The 26,942-nt window shown below is 41.1% G+C and overlaps 1 protein-coding gene across 1 annotated transcript in view; it reads right to left on the reverse strand.

The window, feature by feature from the left end:
- Positions 1-1,723: 1,723 nt before the first annotated feature.
- Positions 1,724-26,942, reverse strand: part of NUP214 (nucleoporin 214) — a 101,526-nt gene continuing 76,307 nt past the window's right edge. The window contains exons 29-36 of the mRNA XM_069069339.1: positions 23,575-25,368; positions 21,806-21,876; positions 18,442-18,598; positions 11,815-11,967; positions 7,598-7,769; positions 4,952-5,091; positions 3,746-3,770; positions 1,724-3,378 (exon numbers count right to left, since the gene is read on the reverse strand). Coding sequence (XP_068925440.1) covers positions 3,345-3,378; positions 3,746-3,770; positions 4,952-5,091; positions 7,598-7,769; positions 11,815-11,967; positions 18,442-18,598; positions 21,806-21,876; positions 23,575-25,368 — 2,546 coding nt within the window. The 3' untranslated portion in view covers positions 1,724-3,344. The remainder of the gene's footprint in view (positions 3,379-3,745; positions 3,771-4,951; positions 5,092-7,597; positions 7,770-11,814; positions 11,968-18,441; positions 18,599-21,805; positions 21,877-23,574; positions 25,369-26,942) is intronic.

Consider the following 26,942-nt stretch of genomic DNA (forward strand, 5'->3'; position numbering starts at 1 on the left):
AAGTGGTACAATTTTTAAAAAAAATCAAGCATTTACATCATTCTGGCAAAGTAGTTCATGGCACTTCCCAGATGCTAAAATCTGCCCCCCCCCCCAAATATCCCCCTTAAACTATACAGTTAAGATAAATCAAATGACCATTCACGACTACCATCTACAACTTGTGTCAGAGGTATTGGATTAGGGCTACCTGTGAGAGTGGATTAAATGTGGATTCAATAACCTTTATAATGACCCTCCATCATAAACAGCAAGTGGAATTCCAGACAGCTGACCATTTTTTTCCTCAAGTCAGAGTGAGCTACAGAAGTGGCCTTTTCCTATGCAGGAAGCTAGCCTCACTGACTCTTTCTTCCTGGCCACCTGTAACAATAGCCAACCATTCAGAGGGGTTCCTGGCTCAGATAATAATCATTATAGTTAATATTTATATAGTGCTTACAGTGTGCCAGGCGCTGTGCTAAACAATTTATAATTATCTCCTTTGTCCTCACAACCACTCTTTGGGATGGTTGCTATTATTAACCCCATTTTACAGGTGAGGAAACCAAGGCAAACAGAGGTTGACTTGCCCAGGGTTACACAGTGTCTGATTTGAACTCAGGCCTTCTTGATTCCTGGCTTTTTCTTTCAGGAACTCTGTATTCCCAGGCATCCTGAGGATTGTTTCAGGAGCTGATTGAGGTAATGCCCCTAGAGGCATGACACTCCATTCCCCTCCTAACACCATCTCATCATTCTTATCAATCCCCAAAAAAGAAACATACTGGTGGTACATTCTTCTAGTGCTGCCTAGTTTGGCAGCAAGTGGATCAGGAATTATCTGTGAGAGCACAGATGATAGGGCCTTTCGAGGTGTCACATGCCACTGAGGTGGAGGATTAATGCAAAGAATGTGAGGTCAGGGGTTTGGGCCAAAGCAGCTTCTATTTATAAAGAAGAGCCTTGGGGGGGGGGGGGGGCAGGGGGGGGGAAACAAATGGGTAAGTAACCTGGCTCCGCCTGGATGCTGGTGGGAAGAATGACAAGCAGGGCGAGCCCTTGGTTCTTTTTCTTTTCTAGACTTTTTAAAACTGCTTCCTTTGAGATCAGGTTCCCTGCTAACTTTGATTCTGTCTTAAGATCATAGCTCACATGACATTGGAGAGAGAAGTCCTAGGATTCGCCACAAAGAGAGCGTACAATGATGGGCCTTTCCACAAGATAGGTTAAGAGGCATGGGCTCTTAAAGGTTTTATAAGGTGGAACATGTCTACGTCTAAAAGTGGCCCTCCAGCCAATATCATAAACAACACCATCTGGGAATGGGAGTTGGAGGACTTACATATGAGTATAAAGAAATGGGGTAATTCTTCAAAAGAAAATAAGGGAAAGTACCTAGGTGGCAGGCTTCACATTCTAAACTCCCAAAAAGAAGCCATCTTCCTAATGAAAACAAAAGTATGGAGAGCCCCTCTGTTGCCCTAAACCAGGATATCAAGGATGACAGATAATCAACCACAAACACTGATCTAATTCCAACTTGGGTATGGCTTTGGTGACAACTGGTGCAGGGAGGAGAGCGGAAGCCTTCTGAAACTCACGGATGCTAGGCTGGGTGCAGAAAATTCCTACTCTCTTTATCAAGTCAGACTGTTCTTGTCTGAAACTTCATGACATTTCATATCCTCTACTGGGTCAAAAGAATTGAGACAATAGCACCGGCTGCAAAACGACGACTTGATGTCATATAAAATATTTATTTACACACTTTTAAAACAGTTTTCCACAAACATGTAAAACCCTACAGGACTTCTTTTTCTCCAGCCTAATGGTACAACCTTCTCAGAATGAGTGCCCACAGGGAAGCTTCTTCACCCCATCCCCTGTGGCATCTCTTGCCACTCTTACTTAACCCCTCCCCACAAACTACCCTAGAGGAGTTTAGTAAAACAGCACATGTCTAAGGGCCTGGGAAACTAACTGAAATTAAAATATCCAGGCCTGAAAGATATTCTAGTGTGGGAAACAAACCCCTTCACAAAAATGAAATTATGACCCAAGACACCATCAGATACAATCCCATAGCATGAACAGGTTCCTGTGCACAGAATGACTGTCAGATCTGGAAGGGAACTTGGAGATCACAGTCATGCCTGCCCTGGGCTTCCTCCAAGGGCTGCTGTGAGGAAGCGCTAAAAAAAGGGCTACTCTTACTACCTTTGCCCATTTCAGCTCCTCAGTTCTGAAGATGGAGAGTTAATACATGTGAGGTCGCCCAGTATTCTCAATTCCAGTTTATCTATCCAAGAACACCCATCTGGCACAGTGGTGTCAAGGGTTTGTTAGGAGCAGCTACCAAGGTCACTGAATCACAGAGATAAAAACGGGCCTTTCAACCAACTGGCTCTTCCAAGTTGAGGAAGAGATAGGAATGGAACACAAAGTGTCCCAGATGCTGCCTGGGCCCCATTAGACTGCTGGAAGTCAACAATATAATACAAATGGGCCATAGCCTTTCTTCAAAAAGCAACACTTGAAGTTTTCAATGAAGCAATTCACCCAAAGTCTAACTTGACACAAATCTCTGGGAAATGACTGTCACAGAATGGGACCACCTACTACTACACATCTGTTAGCGACATCAATGGCCAAGTGGGAGAAAAAAATCTAATTAGGCTGGGATAAGAGGAAAAAGGAGATACTGGATCTGGAGGTGGGCTAAAATATTTTCTGGAACTCTCTCCAAGGATTTCAGATACATAAACCAAGTAAGAAATGAAGCACTACTAGGCATATTAATATGATGTTTCACTGAGGAGAGGCAGATGAACCAAGTTTGCTCCCCACCTAACTTTATTTAAAGGTGCTGCTGTATCCGTATCTGTCCTGATGTTTATTTTTAGTTAAAAGTGAGTTTCTCCTTCTTTCTACTCAGGAGGGCACAGAGAGGAGAGACCAAGACACGTTCTAAAAAATTAAATTTAATTAAAAAAACCCACCAAAAAACAGCTCCTGTCTAAGTTCATATGTAAATATCCTATTTCTCTTACTATCACTGCTACTGGGAAGGTCATGCACTGGTCACCCCTCAGGTTGACCTAAAGCTACATGAATTTCTCAGGTCCACAGAAGAACAGAAACCTTTTTTTCTGACTGTAGACGGAAAATGACCCTCATGCATTCTAAGCAGAAAGAGGCCGATTAGTTTAATAGAGAGAAAAAATAAAAAATAAGTGTTCAGCATCTTCAGTTAATAAAAAGAGAGAGCATGTGCCCTTTACAAGGCTGGTACAAGATTTGTGTCTGAGGAGGAGGTGAGCATGCAGTCAATCCCAGGAACGGAAAGAAACGACAGGATCCCTTCAGCTTCTCCATCCACCAAACCCTGGAGTCGACCTGCAAAGATGCAGCAGAACAGAGCAGTGACTCCTACAAGGCCTACAGAGTGTTTACTGACTTGTATTTCTGGTGCAGGACTTCAGATTTGGAAATGTTCCTGCAGTTCTGTGTAGGAGCAGTACAGAGGTCTTCCATGAAGACCACAGAATTTGGGAAGTGATTGCAGTACCACTGGTCATCCATCACCCTGCTGCCAATGGACAGCAAGTATCATTTAAGAATATGCACAAGGGGAATAGAATAGCTGACCCCTCAAGTCCTTGTCTTCAAATTCTATGCTTTAAGAGATGGGAACATCATTTTCCATTTTCTTTTTTAAAAAAATTATAATTAAAATTAAACAAGGTCAGAGACAGGTACTTACGTGTTGGATGATCCAAAGCCAAACCCTAAAACAGAAATTAAAAGAATCAAGTTATTTGTTTTTTCAATCAGCCTGTAGCCAACAATTTTTTTCCTTTCTATTTTTTCTCTGAAAAAACTTTTCTCTTTAAAGCTGTCAATGAGGTATAGAAAACATTGAGAAATTTTTCGGAAACTGACTTGAGTTTGGCAGAGAAGGACCACAAGGTCAGACTTAGAGCTGGGGGGAAGCTTGAGGTCAGCTAGTTCAACCTTCTCATCTGACGGGTGAGAAAGCGAGGCTCAGTGAGACTCAATCACTCGCCCAGCTCCAAATGCTCTGCTCTTTCCACTGCATTACAGTCAATGCTTTTCTGAGTTTATCCAAAGATGACTAAGGTCCATTAAGAAAAAAACCCCAAATCCACTTCATTTTTTCAAGTGATAATAGAGCCCTTTCCAGGCCCTTGGTCCACTCTTCAATGTCCAATAGTCTCAAGCTTTCACATGGAGCACCTTTGGCCAAGTTCTCTGTTCTAGCTATACTAGCACAGACAGAGAACATCCCAATAGGAAATGTGGCCTTTCCATTCATCTCATTAACATGCTTGCCTTGGCCTTCCCTCTAATCATCTGTGATTTGGACATCAGATAGAGCACTGGCCTCAAAATAAGAAGACTTGAGTTTCAGTCCTGGCTGCACCACTAAATTTGCATGATTAAGGGGGCACATCGCCTAATGAGTCTGACCTTTGTGTGTTCATCTTTAAAACAAGGATAATCTTACCCATCTAATCTTTTATGTACTTTGATGGTGAGGCAAAAATGATACAACACATGAGAAAGTAGAGTGCTAAGCCAAATACAAGCTCTTTATTAGATCCAACTCCTTGTGTTCTCTTTGATTTTACTCTGAATTTCTGGATTCTGGATTAAATTTTGAGGGAAAGGCAAATCTATGTGATACAAACAGCATCATTTATCTCCTCTAATTTAAAGTGTATGTGTGGGTAGTGGGGGTGGGGGAGTGGAAAAGGGACATCTCCTCATTTGCCATTTTAATATTCTGAAATATTAAATGAGGAACCATGCGGAAAGATTTAGGTTCCAATCACTCATTTCCCCTGGGGTAGGAAGCATTTATTTTGAGTGTTTTAGCCTAAGAAAGGTCACCTAGGAAAAGGTAAGGACCACGGTATTTGTGTGGTAGGGTGACTTGGTTTCCTACCTCCTCCACTTGCTCCAAAACCAGAGAATCCACTGCTTTGTGTCCCAAAACCAGGAGTCTGTTGGGACAATGACCCAAAGGTGGGTGCATTCTGACTTGCCAGGGTGCCAAATGATGCAGTATTGCTACTGCTGCCAAACCTGGGTTCCAAAGACAAAGTACATTAGCTGTTAGTTCAGCATCCATGTCACTGGCCCTTCTTGAGCCTTTCCCCCACTAGCACATGTTGGACTACCATGCCTCTGTCATTACGCTTTGGTCATCACCTGTGAGAATCATTTTTTCTGTGCTTTAGGGAGAATCAATAAAATTTAAGCAAAGCTCACCCACAGCTTTGGTTGTGTTCCAAACAATGAAATCACCAATTATTTAAATATCAGGCAGGTTATCACCAAAGCTTGTACCCTTTCCAATTTTCACTAAGTCCCCTCCTTTAAATATTTTCTTTTGAGTTAAAAAATTGTTTTCCCTTTACCCAGTTTCATTTCTCTCTGCATTAAAACTCTGCTTACTCTACAAGTATAATTTAACTCTCAAGTACTACAGGGATGGTTTGGTCTCTTTTATACAGAGATGATGCTAATCATCCACTAGCAGGGAAGGCACTGCACTTAAAAGACTACTATTTCCAGGAGTGGGGATACATCTGTCATTCATACTGTCCTGAGAGGACCAGTCAGGATCAGGGATACAATCTGTGGTAGTGATGCTAACTACTTCACTTTGGCTTTTAACTCATGATCCTGGCTTCATTAGCAAAATGCTCTGACCTGAGCTATCTGACTGCAATGAAGATTCACAGGAAAGGCACTGTACCAAGGTGAGCTCCCTACACTTCTATCATGAAAGAAACAGAAAACGAAAAGTATCTGATTCTGGCCTCTCAATCTGATTTATGGTGGATGAAAGAATCATTAGGAGGGAGTAATGCTTGTGAAGATTTTCTGAGAAATACCAGCCTCTGTCAAACTTTTTTTCCTTGCCCTTGCAAGCTTTTCTCTACTTCAACGCTCGTGCTTATCCTCTAGGGAGATAGCATTCATGTCAAATTGCACATTAAACTTAGTGTTATGGCTAAGAAGCAATATGAATACAAAAACCTCACTTCAGCTTATATACAGGCAAAACCTAAACCCTGACACATACGAAGGTGGAGAAAAAGGGAGACAGCCAGGGGAACCAAAGAGACTTTCTTCACAGTTCTGCCCAGAGCTAGCCCTGCTCTCATTTCTCCAAAAATGTAAAGTATTAGACCCAAAGGGGTTTCTGGGAAAGGGGAAAACAGATCTACAAGATAAACTCATCAGACATTTGGCTTGTCAAATGAATCACTTCTATAATAGTCATGAAAAGGAAATGGGTAAATTTAGTGATGCAGAAACTTGTGGTTAAACTGCCTTAACCATAAAGGTGTCGCACTATATAATCATTCTAAGAGGAGAAAAACAAGTTTTGTTCAAACCACAGTCTGCCTTTTAATCAGCAGCTTGCTCACTCTCTCAAACATGTGAAAGGAGAACTGAACCAGTTTCACAAGCATAGCTATGTGTTGCTTGAATTCCATCTTTTTCAGCCCAGATCTCTATCATCTCTCAGGTCTAAAGACTTCACATTGGGATCTTAGGGAGGCCAAAGGCAACAGCCCCACACCTGCTAAGGGAGGATGGAGAAGATATGGTTGCCACATTTTATGAAACCTGCTTAAACTTGTTTTGAAGCAAGTTGCCTTGGAAGACTATACCTTTCTTACCTGTCCTCCTTCCCCCAAATCTTGAGATTTACACCTACAGTATCTTTCCTTAAGCATAATTCTGAAGCAGAGGAGTATGAAATATTTACTTCTAGGAATTAATGTTCACTTAGAATTAGGAAATATAGCATTGACAAGGCATGTCTCCTTGGGTGCTGTTGTGGAATGAAAGGCTATTTTTCCACTGGGGTTTGTAGCCAAGGTGAAGCTGCTAGGTGTCTAAAACCAACCTCACTGTGGCATTGCCCCGTGGCATGAGGCAACTAGGGGTCTCTAAAAGCTAAGCAATGACCAGGCGATTCAGTACAGTAGTTTGGCTCATGAGAATCGTGGTGTTGTATATCCATTCTAGGGGTCTGGGTAGGAAAGGGGACAACAAGGTGCTCTTTGCTCAGAGACAACAGATTAAATGCAGGAGTCACAGGAGACACGGGTCTGATGAGAGTCATCTGGTCTGGACTTCACAATAGAAGCTTGGGAACATGGGGCAGCAAAAATTGTTCATGTCTGACAAGGGATTATTTTTGTTTTCATCAACTTTATATGGGCAACAGGCTCCACGCTCTGTGTCAGAGAGTGTATACACAACTGTTGTCCAACCACATATTCAAAAGAGTTTAGTTTAAAAAACACAACAAGAGAAAAAACAAAACAAAACAAAGTCTGTTTCTGTTGGGGAACAGGAAGCTTGGGGCTTGAAGGCATCACTTTACCACCTGCAAGGAATCTTGGGAGGGAGGGGCCCCTATCAATACCAAGAATTGAGAAAATTCAGGAGCTTTCTGGGTTGTTGGTTTTTTTTTTTTTTTAATTTAAGTGGTGACAAACCATAGGCCTTTTTCCCCTAGTGTGAACTTTTTGATTTCCCAGCCTCCCACTTCCAAGAGCCTGCTTACCCAAATCCTCCAGCGCTGGCAGCTGCGGTCCCCTCTCCGAACACTTTGCCTCCCGTCGAGCCCAGAGGGCTTGTAAAGGCTGGGGCTGAACCGAATGCTGGCACCCCTCCAAACCCAGGGGATCCCCCAAAAGTAGGAGGGCTGCCAAACACTGGAGCAGCACCAAAGCCACCTGAGCAAAACAGAGGCAAAAAAAAAACCCAAAACAAAATAAAATAAAAAACAAAAATAACAGAAAGGAGTTGGTTGGGTAGGCAGGTAAAGACAAGGAAAAGAAGGATAGGGATGAAAGGAAACCAAAAGGGGGAAGAAAAGGAAGAAAAAGATGTTAAGATTTAAAATATATTACAAAGCCCTGAGACGGGGCCTATATCCCCTCACTTCAGTACAGAAAACATTTGAATTGGGGTCTGGGATCTACTAATATCTTCATTTCATGTAAATCATTAGTGTAAGCCTATAAGAGCCCACCAAGCTTGCCTGAGATATTTCTACATTCCCTCAAAGGCAAGAAAGGCTTCATAATGAACAATCTTGTGAAATTAGATTCATCACCTGAGAGTATACGTGGTACATTTCAGATCCCTTCCTGGCTTATTCTTGGAGCTGCTGAAACTGCCTGCTGAAAAAACCATTCATTCACAGCAGCTTCAATATCTACAGCTTCCAATGGGATATAGATTTCATTACCTACTAGAATATAGGCAAGTCAGAGACTCCTGTGAAAATTCAAGTTATAAAATTAGAGGGTAAAATTGCCTATCAAGGAGAATCCACAAACTAGGTTACACTGGAAATAAAAGGAGATGCACAGCACTGGAGAACTGCCAGATGCTTTTTATTTATTTAAAGCATAATGGCTCTCACATCTCTCATCAGTGTCTCTCTCTTACTGCATAAAGGAGGTAGTGGTGGGGGTGGGGAAAAGCCCTAAATACTTCTCTGATTATGGCCAGGGAATTGCCCTACAATTTAAAAAATCTACTCCTCAACATGAGTCTCACAGGCTGTCTTCTTGGGAATAATGATACTATATAAGTTTGGGGAGCCACGTGATTCTAAGGCATCTGGAGGATGCTCTTCATCTTCCCTCTCACTTCATCTCTATTCTACATCTGGCTAGAAAGATGACAGTGGTCACCCAGAAGAGAGGAACAGACAGATTATCAACACACTGACTGAGGGAGGGCAGGGCAGTCCCCTATTACCCACAATGAACCCTTTAACTTTGCTGACTCTCTTCAAACATCCAAGAGATCTATGTGGACAATGGTATGGTTCTAAAATAGAGTAAGAATAGTGGCCATTGAAGGCAGTTGCTCAATTCTTTTGATGCAAAGAAACTGATAAGTCGTAGTAGTAGTAGCAGTAGTAGTAGTAGTAGTAGAAGTAGTAGTGATCATACTAATATGATAGCTAACATTTAGATAGTCCTTACTATGTGCCAGACATTGTGCTAAATGCTTTGCAATTATTACTTTATTTGATCATCAGAACAACCCTGGAAGGTTGGTGCTATTATTATCCTTGTTTTACAGATGAGGAAACAGGTAAACAAAGGTTAAGTAACTTGCCCATGGTCAAACAGCCAGAAAGTGTCTGAGGCCAGATATGAATTCAGATCTTGACTCCAGGGCTGGTATTCTATCTACTGAGTCAACTAGCTGTCTCTCTTTTGTAAGAATCATAGAGATCAATTAGTTTAACCTCCCCATTTTAGGAAAGCGAGGCCCAGTGAGTGAGGTTAAGTCTTGTCTCCTTGCTATTACTCACATGAGACAGTCCAACTTGTGATCACATGCATTTTCACTGGATGTTCCCCAAGCTTGGAATTCTCTCCTTCCTCATCTCTTTGCTTTCTGGGCTTCAACTCCCGGTTAAAAACTTGCCTTTCTAGAATAAACCTATCCCAATCCCCCTTAATGCTAGTGCTTTCCCTCTGTTGATTATCTCCAATTTATCCTGTATATATTTTATTTGTACATAAGGAAGCATGCAAATTGGACACTTCAGACTACGAGTTCTTTGAAAGCAGAAATTTTTTTCTTTGCCTTTGTATCCCCAGCACTTACCTGGCACATAGTAGGCACTTAATAAATGCTTGCTGACTTGATTTAAGTCAAATGTTAAGTTAATAAAAATAGCATAAAGGCAACCAAAGAGAAGAATGCCTAAAGGAGACAAGGGAAATTGGATCTACTCCATACACTAGAACGTGGAGGTATTATTCATAAAATAAAGCCAAACTATTTTTGTAAAAATTACTATGTGATGAAAAATCATAATGTGCACTAAGGACCATTAGTTACATTTTGATAGTAAACAGTTTCTTTATGATTCAATTATTTGCTGTTTAAAATTTGTTGTCAAAGAGGGACTTTAAAGATACTTTTTGCCAAAGCTCACATTTGGATTAACATTCTGCATTTTAATACCCTGGGTGAAATTCCAGTCTCTACCCCGATAATGGATACAGTTTGGTTGCAAATATAACAGTGTATGTGGGAAGAAAAGTACTAAAAACCCCTTTGAGTTAAATTATTTAAGAGTGATCGCAGATCTAATTACACTTTCTTTCTAGACACATGGGGTTTTATCTAGCACTTTGTACACAAGTGTTTTTTGGACATGGTGAGCTGACTTGATGGGTATAATGCTTATAGGCAGAAGGAAGGGGTAGTAGATAAAAATAAATACAATGTTAATGTGAAACCAATCTCCATGTTCATATTGCACAAAAAGAAAGAAAGGTAGCTTGCTGTTGTTCTGGGATTTACAATTCACTCCTACTACTCAGGTTTCTCACACTGCTGTGTCATTTCCAGAGCTGGAGCAAGGATTTCCAGCATCCACTAACTCCAATACACAAGTGAATCTCAGGATAGTAGGCGTAAGAGATTAAATGTCTTACTAACCCACTGCATAAGGAAAGGTAGCTCAATTAAGATGTATGCAGAGCCTGCTTGCTGCACCACTGGTAGAAACAGAGCCTAGTGAAACACTGACTGAAGCTGGTGATGCCACATCTAGTCCCCTGAGAATGATCTTTGGTTCCTCTAGTGAGAGGGAGGAGGAACCTAAGTGGTACTTTCCACTGTTGTGTTCTGACACCAATCACCTAAAACTACTCCTAAACAGGAAGCGGACTGGTGTGCCAAGTATTTAAGAAAGAGAAGCCGATAAAAGGATTCTAGGGACAGAAAAACAATCTCTGGGAGGCAGAGTTCTGAGGTTACTAGGGGACCAAATGAAACAATGAAGGGGTCCTTCTTTCATTCTCCATTTCATTCCCCTCAAGTTTGTTCACAAGACATCATCATTTACCTAAATGCCTAATCTAGGTGGTTTCATTTTGAAGTAAATGACCAAATGGGAAAACTATTCTAAAAAATGGAAATAATATGTTTCATTTAGGATTAAAAAAAGTTTAAATGATACTGTCAAGTCATATGGAAAGCCTGACTTGATCTGAAGGTGAGGGTCCATGTCCACCCAGTTAAGAGTAAAAACAAACCCATGGATGTGACACTATTAAGCAACTTTCTTTAAAAATATCTGACATGTTAAAAATGGAATTTTCTTAGTTAAGTTTAGTCTTGCTAGTACTAAGAATAAAAATATCTTGGCTCCTTTAAAGTATTCACTGAGGGTATAGACAGAATAAGGCAGAGAAATTACACTAGTCCATTCATTTAAAATTGCAGTAGAATTAAAATCTGACAGTGAGAGCACAGACCTGAACAAGTCTGGACTACAGGGTGTGGTGCATTGGAAAAGTGGTTCAGTTCAAGTTTTAAAAAGAGAAGATTTCTTTAGAAGTTTGGAGTGGCCTATTCCATGACCAGGGCCATTCAGAAAAAAACAAAAAACAACACTCCTTTGAGTCTGTTCCCAAGTAATCAAGGTGAAAAGTCTTGCTGGGGGTAACATGATTACCTACTGAAGACTGACTTCACCTGAGAGTATCCTAGAGAAACATCTCTAAAAAAATATCTTTGTCTCCCAGCCATAAGTACTTTGTTTTTTAAGCAATATAATAACAATTTTTTTTTTTAAAACCAGAGATGTTTTCTTTTGATTCCTGTGTTTAATTTTACATATAACAGAAGCTGGAATCCCCCACCTCCCACCCCCTTTCAGGAATCCCTCAGATCTGCCCCTACTTCTCCCTCTGCATCTTACAAGCAGACAGGTGACAGACTAAATATAATTAGTACCTGCTTTGGTTGGACTAGAGAATCCAAAACCTTGTGCTGCTACACTCCCTCCTCCAGAACTGAATGTGCCTGCGGGCTTTTGATCTCCAAACGATGTGCCAGAGAATCCACCGAAGGTCTTGGCCCCACTATTTCCAAAAAGGTTAGAAGTATCTGGAGAAATGAACAACACTTGTGAAGATTATAGGGAAAACTTGCTTATTTACTTCTCAAGATCTAGGTCACTAAAAAAGGAGGAAATCTTTTTGGATTATGTGGGGGATATGATAAAAAAAAAAAAAGGCCAGGATCCAAGCCAGGGGATGGGCTTGTACTTTTATAAAAAAACAATTTCCTTAATAGTTTTCTTTCTTGGATATGATTATGGGTTAATAAACTCTGGTAAGAGAAGTCAGGATTTTCCTGGCATGACTTTACAGTCAAGTATACAAGGACAGTGTGGTCCATTTAAAAGAGGCCCTGTGGCATTCCATTAAGTGGGTCCCCTTTTAAATAGGTCACAGTTTATGTTCCTGAAGGAATCTTGTCCCATGACAACACTGTTAACAAAATACAGTCTTAAACATAAGGTACATGAAGGTTTTTACATATAAATACAGATGATATTAGATGTCCTTTACAAGTATTTCTTGGAATTTAACATTTATAGATACAACTGGGAAAAGGGGAAATTCTCTGAACGAATTAGGGGTCTTTCAAATGAAGGCCAACTTAAAATTTTAACGAACTTATTATGAAAGCAAAGTTAAATCAAATCAGGACTAAGAAAAATGGTCTCATGAGTTCATCTTATCTATCTGGTTTGACATGTTTGATGATGCCTAGTTTAGAGGATAATTCAGTTCAATTAAACAAAAACTTAAAAAACTTTTGACTATCTACAAAGGACTGTGCTAGACACAAGATCCTGCCCTCAGGAAGCTTGTGTTTCATTGGGCAAAACAGTATCTAAACAGATAAATACATAAATACATAGAGCATAAACAACTGGGGGATCATGGAGGGCTTCACATACGAAGTGGTACCTACTAAAGCTAATAAGCACTGAAAAAAAGCTGTCGATTCCAATAGATGTAGGTGAGGAGACAGTGCATTACAGGCATGCAAGACAGTTGGTGCAAATGCACAGAGGAGGGAAATGGAATACAGAGTTCAGGGAATGGCTAATAGTATAAATAAATCTGGAAAAGTAGACTGGACCCAGATTGAGAAGGGTATTAAGTAGCTAAGGAATTCGAATTTTAACCTAGAAGCAATAGAAAGGTATTGAAATATTGTAAGTAAGGGAGCAATCCAGTCAGACCTGTGTCTATGGAAGGTTATTGTGACAGCTGTATATAGACAGACTAGAGAAGGGAAGTCTGGAAGCGGGGAGACCAATTAGGAGGCTACTGTAAGAGTCCAGACAAAAGAGGGTGAGGTCCTGATGGGAAGTGGAAGTGGAAGCATAAGGAAAACCATTAACTTGCTATTTTTGATCTCAATAGGAACCAGGGAAGTGCTGGAGAATGTCAAAGAAAGTATGTGAGACTTCCAGCTTGACTTCCTCTTACTAAGAGGACCAATTAAGTCCTTGACCTTTTTATGTTTTTTCCTGGTCACTTATCCACTACCAACTATATAACAGCTGCCAAGCAAAGAGGAATAAAGGAAGTTACTAAAAACTCAGGTCTGATGTTCTAATGATCATACTTATCAACTCCAGGCAAGCCAGCAGAATATTGAAAAGAAAGCCCCTTATGGATAACTGACATACAGATAAACCACTGATTTAATAATTTTTCCATGTCACTTAAGTGAAAGCACATAAGTGCCTCCTAGGATACTTCTTTTCCCAAATTTCCAGTGTACACAGATCATTTGAAGAGAGAAGTAGCCATTCTCTCTCAAAGCCAGTTTATTTGAAGAGGCGGTCTGACAGACCACTTCTCTTGATGCCTCTCATAGCCCAGAAAGAACAAAGCGCAATGCTGCCAGTATTTTCAGTTATGACATTATTTTTACTCTGCTCAGGGTTTCTAGCTTAGGCCTGTTTGCTGAGACAACAGCACCTCTCAATTCTTGGGTTAGTGGCCTTGTGTAAGGTCTGACTCAGATTGCTATATAGGTGACCTCTCTTCAAAAACGTCCTTGACAATTTCTGACCACTTGGCTGGGGGCATAGGACTGAAGGTGTCAGGCATGTGGCAGCTGGAAACTCTGGAGAAGAGAAAAATCAATATCTATTAGCCTGAAACAAAGTATCGTGTGTTTACTGAGCTCTGAGTCATATTTGTACAAAAGCTGCCCCTTTAAGCAGCCTGATCTTTCCCTTACTGTGCTAAGCTGGAGGTTACATTATGGAGCTTTCAGTGCTGGTGTATTTGAACTGGAGAGAGACAGAGGTGCATACTTCTCTCAGCAAGTCACTTTTACTGGGTATTTCAAGAACAAACAGCTCTCATTTCCTGCTTCTGCTGGTGCTAGCAACGTAAGCCCCACAGAACAAACAGGAGCGTAGATGCAAGGGTAGACTTCCTGGGTCTTGTGTCAGAAAAACTGTGGTGTAATTGTATAAAAATCAAGGTCAAAGTGAATTCCTGAGGAACATGGTCAATACCTTCAATTGCTTGGTAGCCACAAAAAATTTACTAGTCTTTTAAACTTAGTGTTTCTTTAAAAGTCCGTTGTATTCAAGGCCTACATAATTGCCATTAGCATTTTCCCCTCTCCTTCCTTCAAACACAATCCAATTCTGCTTAAGGACATGACTTAAGTTTAACAACAGAAATAGAGACCATATAAATGGCATTATTTTAAAAAAAACAACTGTATTTTCGTCCTTTAACATTTCTTCATTTACTCTTTGTTACAGACTTCTTCCTTAAAAGGGGCACCTAACCCTTAGGTCTCCTGGAAATTTCTATTTCAAAAGCTAATATTATTATCTCAGGAGATTCTTCACTGGTAAAATCTATTAGACATTAAGAAAAAATGCCCAGTATTCTTTGGCAACCATTTCATAACCCACGCCTTTGGGGCAACAAACACAGGCTTCTGAGCCACTTATAAAAAACAACCGCCACCAGGCACCCACTCCACCAATTTCCCACATTGGTTAAAGAAGAGGGGAGGAAGTAAGCTTTACTTCCCAGGATGGATTCTTAGTTTTGTTTATAGTGAAAACACTAGCATAATATGATAGAAAGCTCTTATTTGGACCTGAAACTACAAGGAAACAAGAGGGGTATCCTCACAAACGACCGCCAATAACATGGTACAAAGATGTCTCTGAGAGAAAGTCACATGGGCATGGCCACACTTGGGATGGTTCCTAAAGGAAAGAACAACAGAAAAGCAATGTGGCATAACAGAAAAATCTTCACTGGACATGGAATCACAAAACCTGAATTCTGATCTGGGTGATCTCGGAGAAGTTACTATCCTGGGTCTGGGGAAGAGGAAGAGGTTGGATTAGATGATATTGAAGGTCTCTTCCAGATCTAAAACCTATTCTAAGTCATTTTTTTTTATCACTAAGGAAAACAAATATGAAACCAATGCAAAATTTCAAAAGCTGAAATAGGAAGATTTTCTTCAGTTCCGCTTTTTGAATTGATATCCTAAGACCAAATGTTAATTGCTGGATTTTCAAAAGATGGCTTCTTCATTTGTTGACACTCATATCCCTTTCATGACCTTGAACAGAATGAATGTATTGAGGATTGGAAACAATATTCTCAGTACAAATATAAAGAAGGTAATTGCTCTATAAGGGCAAATCATGCTGACTGCTTAATGACTTTGGAAATCAGTGGTTCATAATGGGAGGAGTCCTAGGTGAAGAGAGAAGCCCTTACATTGGATGGAGAACACACCAAATTTGATGGACAGTATTTCTTGCTCCTCTTTTTTCGTCCCTCAGTATTGCATTTCCAGTTGTTCCTTGAGATTACAGTACAAGGGAAAAGAACAGAATAAGTAAAGATGCAGAGGCAGAAATACACAGGGATAATGATATGAAAGAGATCAGCCTGGTTAAAGAGTATTTGTTTTGGAGGAAGTGAGAAGTGAAGTCAGAAAGGCAGAATGTAGGAGGTCTTCAAGGTTAGACTAAGCCACCTCAACTTTTTTTTTCTTTTTGGAGGGCAACTGGGGTTAAGTGACTTGCCCAAGGTCACATGGCTAGTTTTTGTGTTAAGTGTCTGAAGCTAGATCTGAACCCAGGTCCTCCTGACTCCAGGGCCAGTGCTCTATTCACTGTGCCACCTATCCACCCCAAAAGCATTTTAAATACATGTTACAACACTTCTTTTTTTTTTTTTTGCCTTTTTTGGGGAGGGCAATTGGGGTTAAGTGACTTGTCCAAGGTCATGCAGCTAATTTTTGTGTTAAGTGTCTGAAGCCACATTTGAACTCAGGTCCTCCTGACTCCAGGGTCAGTGCTCTATTCACTGCGCCACCTAGCTGCCCCTACACCTCAACTTTTTTTTGAAAGCTACTGGATCAATCAAAGGTTTTTGAGCAGTGGGACAAAATGATTAAATCAGTGTTTAGGTAAGGTCAGTCTGACAATGAATGGGATGTAAAATGAACTGAGAAAAAAGACCAGTTAAGATACTACCACAATATCTAGGCATCAAAGTACCTGCATGAACGTGTGTGTGTGTGTGTGTGTGTGTGTGTGTGTGTGTGTGTGTGTGTAGGGGAAGGTAGTCGGTAATGTTTTCTAGATCAGTGTGGGGAGTGGGGTGATGGCTCACCACTCAGGGGAGTGAAGAAAGGAGAGGATTCCCTCTCCACACCTCACCAGTGCTACCCACTTAGCCTATGTAGAGAGTCCTTACCTAATTTACTCTTGGGAGTAGGGAGGGAAAAAAGTCATAGATATGAGTAAACAGAGAGAGAAGAAGAGAACCATGAGGAGTTGCAATAAGGTCAGATGGTAAGACATTAAAAAAAATGACCACTGATGAATTAGAAAAAGCCCATCGTCACTGGTGACTTTTAAGAGTATAGTAGTGAAAGTGTTTTATCTTCCCCCCCATCTCAAAAGTATTTTTCCCCAACAGAAGCGAATTTATTTTTTGCTTTTTTCTTCTTTATCCTCTTTATTTAGTCTCATTTAATTATTTTCCTTTACTTTTCCCTTTACCCTTTGTATATCTTTGGCTTAGCATTCCACTCACAGTAATTTCGTAGCTGGAGAGACTGTATATTCAATGCTCAAAAAGTTGCTGTCCTTGGTACTATCTAATCACACTTTAAATACTTTAAAAAACCCCAAATAAAACCTAAAACCCAACAACACATTCTTCAACTTTCTACCTCTCCAATTCACTTTTAAAGGAATTAGTAATGCTCCTCAGCTTCCTAAAAGAATTACCCATAAAAATAATACCTGTATTTTTGTAGATGATCACCTCTTATTATTTTAAATTCAAGTTCCCAGCTAGTACACTGATATTATTACTTGAATAATAAATTACATTCCAGTGAAGAGTGACTGTGTTTCAAAACATTGTTTATATGAATAATGGTGCAAGGTGGGATGAACAAATCATCACCCAACAAGCACTTATTAAGCCCCTGGAGGCTGGTAAACAGAAAATTCTAATGTAAAGACTCAAATTTTCAAGTTTAACTTCTTAAGTAATTAAATACATCTATTCAAATACGCTGAAAACTGCACAAAAATTCTGGATATACAATCTTGTTGGCAAGAGCTTCCTTAGGTTTTCTTGCTAAATAATCTGTTTTCTCTCATTCCTACTGTAGTCAGTGACATCATAATTACAGTCACAATAAGTCTTCAGATCCAAAAAGGAGAAAAATAAGGGAAGAGTTTTGTTTTCAACTAGATGGGGCCTCAATATTAGAGACACTTGTCTATTGAGTCTGCAGATCACTAGCTCTTGATTCATTAAAGTTTTATGTTACACATTAAATGAGAGAATAGAAGACTTGGGCTGTGAACACGACAGACTTCCAGTATCCTGATCTAATCCTCCCATCAGCAGCATGGTATTTTTTAATGATTTAAAAAACAAACTTTGTATTACTTCCAACCATGAACAGACAGATCAACAAAGAACCTTAGAAACGAGAGTCAGGAAATGAAGTGAATACAGCTTCAGAGGAAAATCAAACAAAAATGCAACTGATGAGAAATAATTAAGACTTCTAACTTTTGGGTGACATTTCCCTATAAAAGCTGAGTTTTAGAGAGAGATTAAAAGAGGGCCATCACACCAATGAAAAGGCTTTTCCCCAAAACAAACCTCACATGGGTTTTTGTCTTCTTAAAGATGATTTCTGCATGTCTGTATTTGCATCATATCATTTCACTCCCAACAAACAAGACAAAGATATGGGCCTTGGGAAACAAATACCTAGCAAAGTCATACACATTTTTTCATACTTCTTTGTGGAGTTTTCAAGATCATAAAGGACATTCCATGTTAAAGAGGTTCCATATAAAGAAAACGTTACACCTGCATTTACAAAAATCTGTTTTAACTGGGCACTTGTTCCTCCCCCCCATTTTTATTATTTAACTTCCTGTTAACACTGTGAAGGAGGTGATATTGATGAAAGACTAAGGAGTAGGGAAAATTCTTATTTTCTCTGAACATCTGGTTCGCTTACTTGGGGTGGCTGCAGATCCAAATCCCCCGCTGGCTGAGCTGAATGGGTTTTTGTTGGCAGCATCCTGGCTGGGTTTTCCTCCAAGGCCACTGAAGAAACCCCCGCCTCTTCCAGTGCTTCCAGACCCAAACAAGCCTCCACTGGAAGATGATGATTGCTGGGAAACAAAAGGAACAGGAAATGTGATATGATTAGAGGTCACTGCAAAATGGCAGGGCATTTCCGTGGCCAGGAGGCCCTCACACACCATACAAGTAGAAAAACTGTTTTGTTAATGAATACTCCAGAAATCTGAAGAGAACCTGGGCTTGAATAGGAACATTCCTAAAGGATAGTGGATTTTCAAATTGTTCTTTGTCTAGGACTCTGTAATAGACTCTAAGAAATGATCTGTAAATGCTGGTTGTTTTTCACTGGTATTTATATTGTTGTCTCCGGTCCTTGTCCTACACTAAGCAAGGTAGGGGCATAAAATCCAAGAATTCTACAATCTTAAAAAGTTTGAAAAGACCATTATAAGCCACGAAGAACCCTACAACTTCTGGCTTTATATTGCCAGACTGAACAAATCAGCTACTGGCAATATGTAATCTATGCTGCTCCACTCCCACCCCTCCATTTTCTACACTTTTATTTGATAATGACTTTCACTGTACTGCAGAAATCAGCCTAAATTAGCTGCACTGTTGAAATGATGACCACAGCTGAATTCTGTCCAAGTTCTCAAATCTTGTCTTCAGATGCTGCCGTTAGCTTAGAAACACATGCTGAGTCAAAGCTGTACCAGAGACCTCATTTCCCAGAGTGGAAATCAGTTCTTCTAGGCAGATGAATGTCAAACTCTAAGGGTCATTAATACCATTTAAGTGTCATGTCTCCTTTCTTATTGCTGTAGGCAGAGCATAGGGGAGAGTGTAGGACTTGGAGTCAGGAAGACCTAAGCTCCAGTCCTGCTACAGATACTTACTAGCAGTGTGACCCTGGCCAAGTCATGTAGCCACTCTTGAGCTCAGGGCTGTTGTGTGAATCAAATAAGAAAAAGCATGTAAAGATTCGTGCAAACTTTCAAGTCCTATATGAATATGAGCTGTTTTTTCTGATATTCATCAAAGGCATAGAACTCCAAGGTTCAACCACTGTGACAGTTGGAAAAGGCAACAGGACCATTTCCTGACTGAGCTGCATTAGCCGAAATTAAATAGGTTTAGTTCAAGTATCAGAGCCCTTGCCTGTCTGCAGGGGAAGAAATTTGCTGATGCCCTCAAATACTAAACGAAGGAATAAATAACTAGTCTCATCTGAGGTAAGCGTGGAAAAGCTTGATCAGGACAAATCAAAAGGTGGGCCCTTTGGGTGGTGACCATGCAGTGGAGAGGGTCCTAAGCTTAAAGTCAAGAAGATGAGAGTTCACATCCTGTGTCAGACACCTCCAATGTGACCCAGGTCACTTAATCTTGGTTTCCTAGTCTGCAAAAAGATGGAGGTGGGGGAATGAATGACTCCCTAAAGACCCCTCCAGCTCTAAACCTCTGATTTCTCCGAGTTGGTCCTGTAAGTCATCTCATTTCTCTGGGCTTCAATTTCACCTATAAAATGAGGAGGCTGGACAAGGAAGCCTCTGAGTTCCCATCCAGTTCTAAATCTAAATCTATGATCCCATAATACCCAAAGCAGCAAACTGCTAAAGGACAAATCAGGATTATTTCCTTTATGTGACAGTGGGAGTAGCCAGAATACATAACAAGCTACTTGAAGAGTAGCTACAACCACATATTGGTTGGCCTGCAGCCTGTCAAGAAAGTGAAAGTAAAATGAGAACAAGTTTTAGGCTGAAGGTTTTTTCATCACCCTGCCTGACTTTTCACTACCCTGGCAGCCAGATATTCCAGTCTTTCTGCTTGGTGATGGAAGCTCAGCCTCCCAAGCAATAGTTCAGGGAAGCACGACTGCCTCGACTGCTTCAGTGTGATATGCTGCCAAGCTCTGTGGCTCAGTAAAGGCAAATCCTGCATTTCGGTCTGTTTGGGGACACACTGTCAGGCTGCTGGGGAATCTCACCAAGTAAACCAAAGGCAGCTTCTGCACTGCAGGCTCACTAAAGGTGTCCTTACTACCTGAGGTGAAATGCCCCCTTCCATCAAGAGGTTCATTACAGTGGAAGGCACCTATCTTGGTGGGCTACTTAATTTCACACCTTTAACAAGCTCAGGTGAACAGTCTGGGACACAGTGTAGCACTGAAGGAGAGGGTGCCTCCTTCTGAAAATAAGCAAGAAACTCACAAGATGCCTACAATTTCTAATCTTCCCTTCTACTTACATTCTTCTCTCCCTATTCCAATATTTAAAGGTCCAGGATCGTATCTAAATAGGTTAGTAAGTCTTTGGGAAGGAAGCCCAGCTTGGCCCATGAATTAGTCTCTTATAACAGGCAGCATGGGATGAGGCATAAATCAGGATATGTTGACTTCTCCAAAAGGAGCCTGGAAGCAGTGAAGAATCCAAATAGATGGAAATTTGGGATCCACCCTAAAGATTCTTGGGGGAGTTTCACAGGGGATGTAGAGATAGTCTAGATTCCCCATTTCCTAACAACTCCACTGCTTTTGGACTTCTCTGAACCTCTCCATCATGCCTTTCTTCATCCCTGGAAAATCCAGTTCTACTGCAAGACTGAATCTGCCTAGTCCTCACTTCTCATCAGGAGCCTCTGCCCTTCTGAGCAGACCCTCTGATTGGAGGGTAGGGCCAGGGGCCATCACTCCCCTCCCCCAACTGCTTTTGGACTTCTTTGGAACTTATCATCATGTCCCAAAACAAGTAGCCCGACCCTTTCTCCCCTTTTCAGTGTCTTTTTGAGTTTTTGTCTTTAGACTGTAAGTTCCCTGAGGTCAAGGACTGTCTTTGTTTTCATTTGTATTTGTATCCTCACAGCTTAGCGCAGTGCCTGGCACACAGTACGTGCTTAATAAATGTTTACTGACTGACAAGGCAACATGCCTAGCAGAAAGAAGGCAGGACTTGAGTCCAAAGACCTGAGTTCTGCCATTTACTGGCCAACAATGTCATTTTACTTGTTTGACCTTCAGCTTATTTATCTATAAAATGGGAAAAATAATACTTATATTTGTAAATCACAGGGCTGATGTAAGGAAAGAGCTCTGCAGACTTCAACATGCTGTAACAATGTGAGAAGAAACTAACAATCATTTAGTAGCATTGGTATTTGCAGGATAAACTGAAGGCATGTGGGAAGGTATAGGGGGTATGGATTAGTCCTATGTAAGATGAAATGTCTGATCATTAGTAAAATACTCTGATACACACCCACAGACCCCAACACCAACAATCCCACTGTTACTCTACCTGGCCAAAGACTGTGCCTCCGGTCCCTGCGGCCTGCCCAAACACAGAACCTGTATTGCTGGAACCAAAGCCTGTAAAACAAAAGTGTTATGGGTATTCTTAAGGCCTGTGATCACTACTTAGGGATGGCCTTTTCTCTAGTGGTCTAATTTGTGCCATCCAGGAGCTCTGACACTGGAAGGAAAGGAAGAAGGCAAGAGGAAGGGAAGAAGTGGGGAGGTAGGGAGAGAAGAAAGGAAGGAAAATGGAAAAGGGAAGGGGAGAAGAAGCAAAAAGAGGAGGAAGGGGGAAAGGGAAAGGAAGAAGGGAGAGAAGGAAGAAAGGAGGGGAAGAAGAGTAAGGGATAAAGATAAAAAGGGAAGGGAAAGAAGGGAAGAAAGGAAGAAAAGGAGGGAAGAGAGGAGAGGCATTGAAAGAAGTTTCTTTCTTTAGGGATTTTGGGTTGAGTTGAACAGAGACTTCAGAAATGTCTCTGGATTAGTTTCTAGGTCTTCAGTGAAGAAGAGAGAATAAATGGTTAATTCTTTGGAGAATTTTATGAAGCCTCTGCTTTCTCCACTTACTCAGCTGGGGTATTCTACTTTCTTGTCATTTTTCAAATCAAACAAACAAGCAAGAAGGAGTCTCCTCAGAGAACAGAAGTGGACACTCTCAGGATAGAGTATTATCCCTTAGACTCACAGAATGCCAGAAATGGAGGGGAACTTAATGAGATCATTTAGCTCAAATTCATGACTTTTCAGATAAGGACACAGAGGCCAAGTGATTTATATTATATCACTCTGAAAACAAAAGAGAGACAGGTTTTGGTTTGAGGCCTTCTAGGTGCAGGACTCTTTCCACTCTACCCTGCTGTAACCATTCAGACATTATATTAAAAGAATATAAATGAGGGAATGAATACCCATTAATAAATTTATAAAAAAAAAACCCAAAAACCAAAAACATCTAGATGGAAAGTATTCACATGGTCTACTAATAAAGGAACAACCATTCACAGGAGTTAGAAGACCTAAGTTCTCTGCCTTGGATATTGACTACTGGTGTGCCTTTGGGACTCAGTTTCTTCATCTGGAAAAATAAGGGTGTGTGTAATTAAATGTCCTCTGAGTTGCCTTTCAACTTTAGATTTATGATCCATGATCCTATGATCTTTGGAGTCAAAAGAACACAAAACTGGATAAATATTTTCAAGTTCTTGATGCCTCTCAAAATGTAAAAATACTGTATAACTGGATATTGTATAAGTAAATTTTTAAAAGGTAATCAATTAAAAACAACAAAAACCTCTAACCAACTGAACAACACTAAAAACAGACTACTCTGCCAAGAAGCAGCATATATAATGCATCAAGAGTTAAGGTGCTTGGGTCTGAGTCCTAGCTTTCTAACAGTTACTAAGGCACAAAACCATCTCTGAGACCTTGAGGAATTATTTCTACCTTAATAAAATATAAGGGTTGGACTAGAACCAAGGTCTCTTCTCTCTAAAGTCTATGAAAAACTTCCAAGGTTTCAAGGTTCTCATCATAAAGCTCCTTCCAGTCCAATGTTCTAAAGTTGCCTACAATGACTTTCATGAAACAACCCTTGCTGTTGCTTATGGCACTCTGATAGTCAATGGAATGGAAAACTGCTGAATTAATAAAGTTGGAGTTGGGAATGACTATAGGGAAGGACAGGGCCATCCTTGTTAAACTAAGGACATAACTGACACTTGCAGTTCCGTAAGGGCCCACCTGCTTCTGTGCTCTCTGGTGGACTCTTACCTGAAGCCTGGCAAAAGCTGAAGCCAGAGGAGGATGAAGCAGTCGTAGCAGCTGCTGCACCACCAAACACAGAGCCTCCTTGGCCAAAGCCTGTGCTCTGCCCAAAGGACGGAGGATTGCTCTGCCCAAAAAGATTGCTGCCAGTACTGGCAGAAGACTGCCCAAAAGAGAAGGAACTAGCACTGTTGGTACTGGAGGAAGTGCCAAAGACATTCCCGCTACTGACTGCTGTAGTAGACGAGGCAGGCTGCCCAAAGGCAGGTACTGAGCCAAAACTACTCTGATTGAATGAAAACCCGCTTGCAGAGCTGCTTGCAGACTGTCCAAAGGCAGGTGCCTGTCCAAAGGCCGCTTGCCCAAAGCCCCCTGTGGCAGGGGTGCCGAAAGCTGGACTCCCAAACCCTGGGGTGGAAACCTGGGGTGTGGCCGTTGTCGTAGTGGCAGTACTGCCCGTCTGTTGCCCAAACAGGGAAGGTGCTGAGGTGGCTGCCAACTGTCCAAACATAGAGGCAGAAGGGGCAGGAGTGGCATCACTGGCTGGCTGGCTGAAAGCAGAACCTGTGGAGCTGGTGGTAGGAGTTGGTGGGAACACAGGTGCTCCTGCAGTGGCAGCCCCAAACCCAGTTGGGCTTGGGGTCAGAGAAGCCACACTGCTAGAGGGTGGTGGAACAACGGGAGGTCCCACAGCCCCCTGGGTCAGACTTGAAGCAGAAGCTGCTGTCACTGTACTTTGCTCAGGCGCTGACAAGGTGGACGCAGAAGAGGCCTCGGCCTTCTCTTTGGCCTCAGGAACATCTGCAGTTGCCCCACTGGCTTCTATGGAAGGTGCAGCTGGGCCAGGACTAGCTACACTGGCTGCAGAGGCACTAGAGTCCCCTACCACAGGTGGCAGGAGGGCAGGTTCCTTTTTAATCAACTCCAGAGGTGGCGCTGAAGCTGGAGGCTGGTCAGGCAGCTGCTGTTGCTGGTCTACAAGAGCAGGGACGGAGGAGGCTGGCACCTCACTGTCCCCTGACTTCTCTGGCAAAGGTGCCAGTGACTTGGCATCTCCTGTGCTTTTGCCAGGGGACCCAGGAAGAACAGGAGCAGAGGGTGTACTCAAGAGATTGCTGAATGACAATGGGGATGCTGACACAGGGAGGGCAGGAGAGGGGGTGGTAGTTGGGGCAGGTGTTGCCGAAGGTAGGGGCACTGCACTGCCAGTCTGTCCAAATGAAAAGGTGGACTTGCTGCCACTCAAAGAGGTCCCACCGAGATTCAGAGCCCCTGGGGCTCCTGAGTTGGTGAGCTGGAGGCCACCAAATAAACTCCCTGAGGAGCTACTTGGGCCTGTGCTAGCCGATGTTGTCACTGTCGTGGTGCTGGTCATGGCCGATGTGACAGGAGCATCTGTGGGTTTCCCTAAGAGGGGAGAGCTGTTGAAGCTAAATTCTGAAGTTATGGTTGACATCTTAGCAGGCTGTACGCTAGGTAAATTTATGGATGAAGTCTTACTGGAGATTTTTGAATTATCATCTGCCTGGCCAACCCTCAGTCCTGAGAAACTCCCCAGTGTTTCTCCAGCCAAGGAATTAGGAAACAGATGATCACTGAGCTTCAGGGGAGGCGCATCAGGCTTATTAGATGCTGCAGAAGCGGTTGCCACAGCAGCCGCCGGTGCTGCTGGTTTATTAGATGGGGCCACATCTCCAGAAGGGCTGAATGCAGCTCCAGTGGTGCTAGCTGTTTGCAAGATTCCCGAATTAAATGAGAATGTATCATATAGGTTTGGCTCTTTAGCCGTAGTTGCTGTCACTGCATTGAGACAAAAGAAAATTGGAAAACAAATTACAAAGTAGATAAAGCTATCACATCTCCACGGAAACATCCCGAGTCCATTTCTCTACCTTCCTTTCAAAATGAAAGGGATGGTTTTATTTTTCAAAGGCTAAATTTACTATAGAGCAGGAAGAATGAATTTGTACCTTCATAAACTTAATTCTAGATAATTTTTACCCACTGGTTGCCATTACAAAGGAGTACTAGTGTGTCTTGTATATTCTAGGTGAGTATTCATTTGATAACTGTTAAATATAAAGCAAACAGGATATTTAGCTTGTGTAAAGACTTTGCCCCCAAACTTTATATGATTTTTAGTAATTATATCCCTTGTATTCCATTAATTATGCTTTTTTTCTTATTGTAAATTATAAAAAAAATATTTTTTTTTAACCACTGAGTAGAAAAAGTTTCATCAGCCTTTTGTCACCACCACTTTTAAGGTCATTCTGCTATTTTGGGAAAATGTACATTGCTATTACTTTCAGTTCTTAATTCTGAGGACTTAGTCTAGCCTAATTACCAGGTATAAGAGGTATCATTTAAATAATAGCTTAAAGGTCACTTTTAAAGGCATAATTGACAAGCCAAAAACCAAAAAAAAGATTAGGACCTTAGTTTAACAACTAACAGAAAGGGTAAACAACTGCAACTGCAACAACAGACAACATTGCTCCTAAGAGTTGGTAGAACTGGAAATAGAACTTCTGTTTTATAGGAGTTATCACATGAAAAAATGGCAGCCATTTTGTCAAGAGGAAATATGCTTAATATAAAGAATCAAAAGATAAATGGAAAAGCACATTTGGATTCTTTTGAGGTAACCAGATTCTTATCAAAAAAGCTTTTAGAAAAAATGACTGGTGTAAACACATTTGGCATCCAATGGAATTACTAAGATGATATTAAGAAAAAATGAGTTAGGCCTTCTCTTTTTAAGGTACTGTGTTCATTACAGAGCATGAAATCCTCATATAAAAAGTGCAGTTTGGGATGTACAGAAGAAAGAGATGAATGGAATAAAGAAATTTCCAACTGTATAGCTTTTATGTTAATACAGTGATGTGATGTTCCAGAAGCAAATAATTTAGTTCCTTTAAATTAAGGAACTAGGCAGCCAGAAATCCTCTATATTATTCAGTATAAATCAAGTATTTCCTTTTTTATTACTAAATGTTTTATTAGAAACTTTTATTACTAGAAATTTTTTTCTATTACTAGAAATACCAACGGGTGGCCAGGTGTCGCAGTGAGTAAGAGCACCGGCCCCAGAGTCAGGAGACCTGGGATTAGTTCCGGCCTCAGATACTCAGCACCCACACAAAAAAATAACTGGCTGTGTAACCTTGAGCAAGTTACTTAACCCCAATTGCTTAAAAAAAAAAAAAAGAAAATACCGAAAATCATCACAACCAACTAACTTGCTTGTTGACTATTTACATTTAAATTGATTTCACTACATGAAGTATCATAACTTTGCTATCATTCACTCTAAATCCCTATCAGGATCCTTAACCACATCCATTCTCATTCAGTTTTCCTCCTGTATC

The sequence above is a fragment of the Petaurus breviceps genome, unplaced genomic scaffold, assembly GCF_028583685.1.
Source record: "Petaurus breviceps papuanus isolate PSGF00001 unplaced genomic scaffold, PetGlider_PUasm1.0 90779, whole genome shotgun sequence".
Classification (NCBI taxonomy): domain Eukaryota; kingdom Metazoa; phylum Chordata; class Mammalia; order Diprotodontia; family Petauridae; genus Petaurus; species Petaurus breviceps.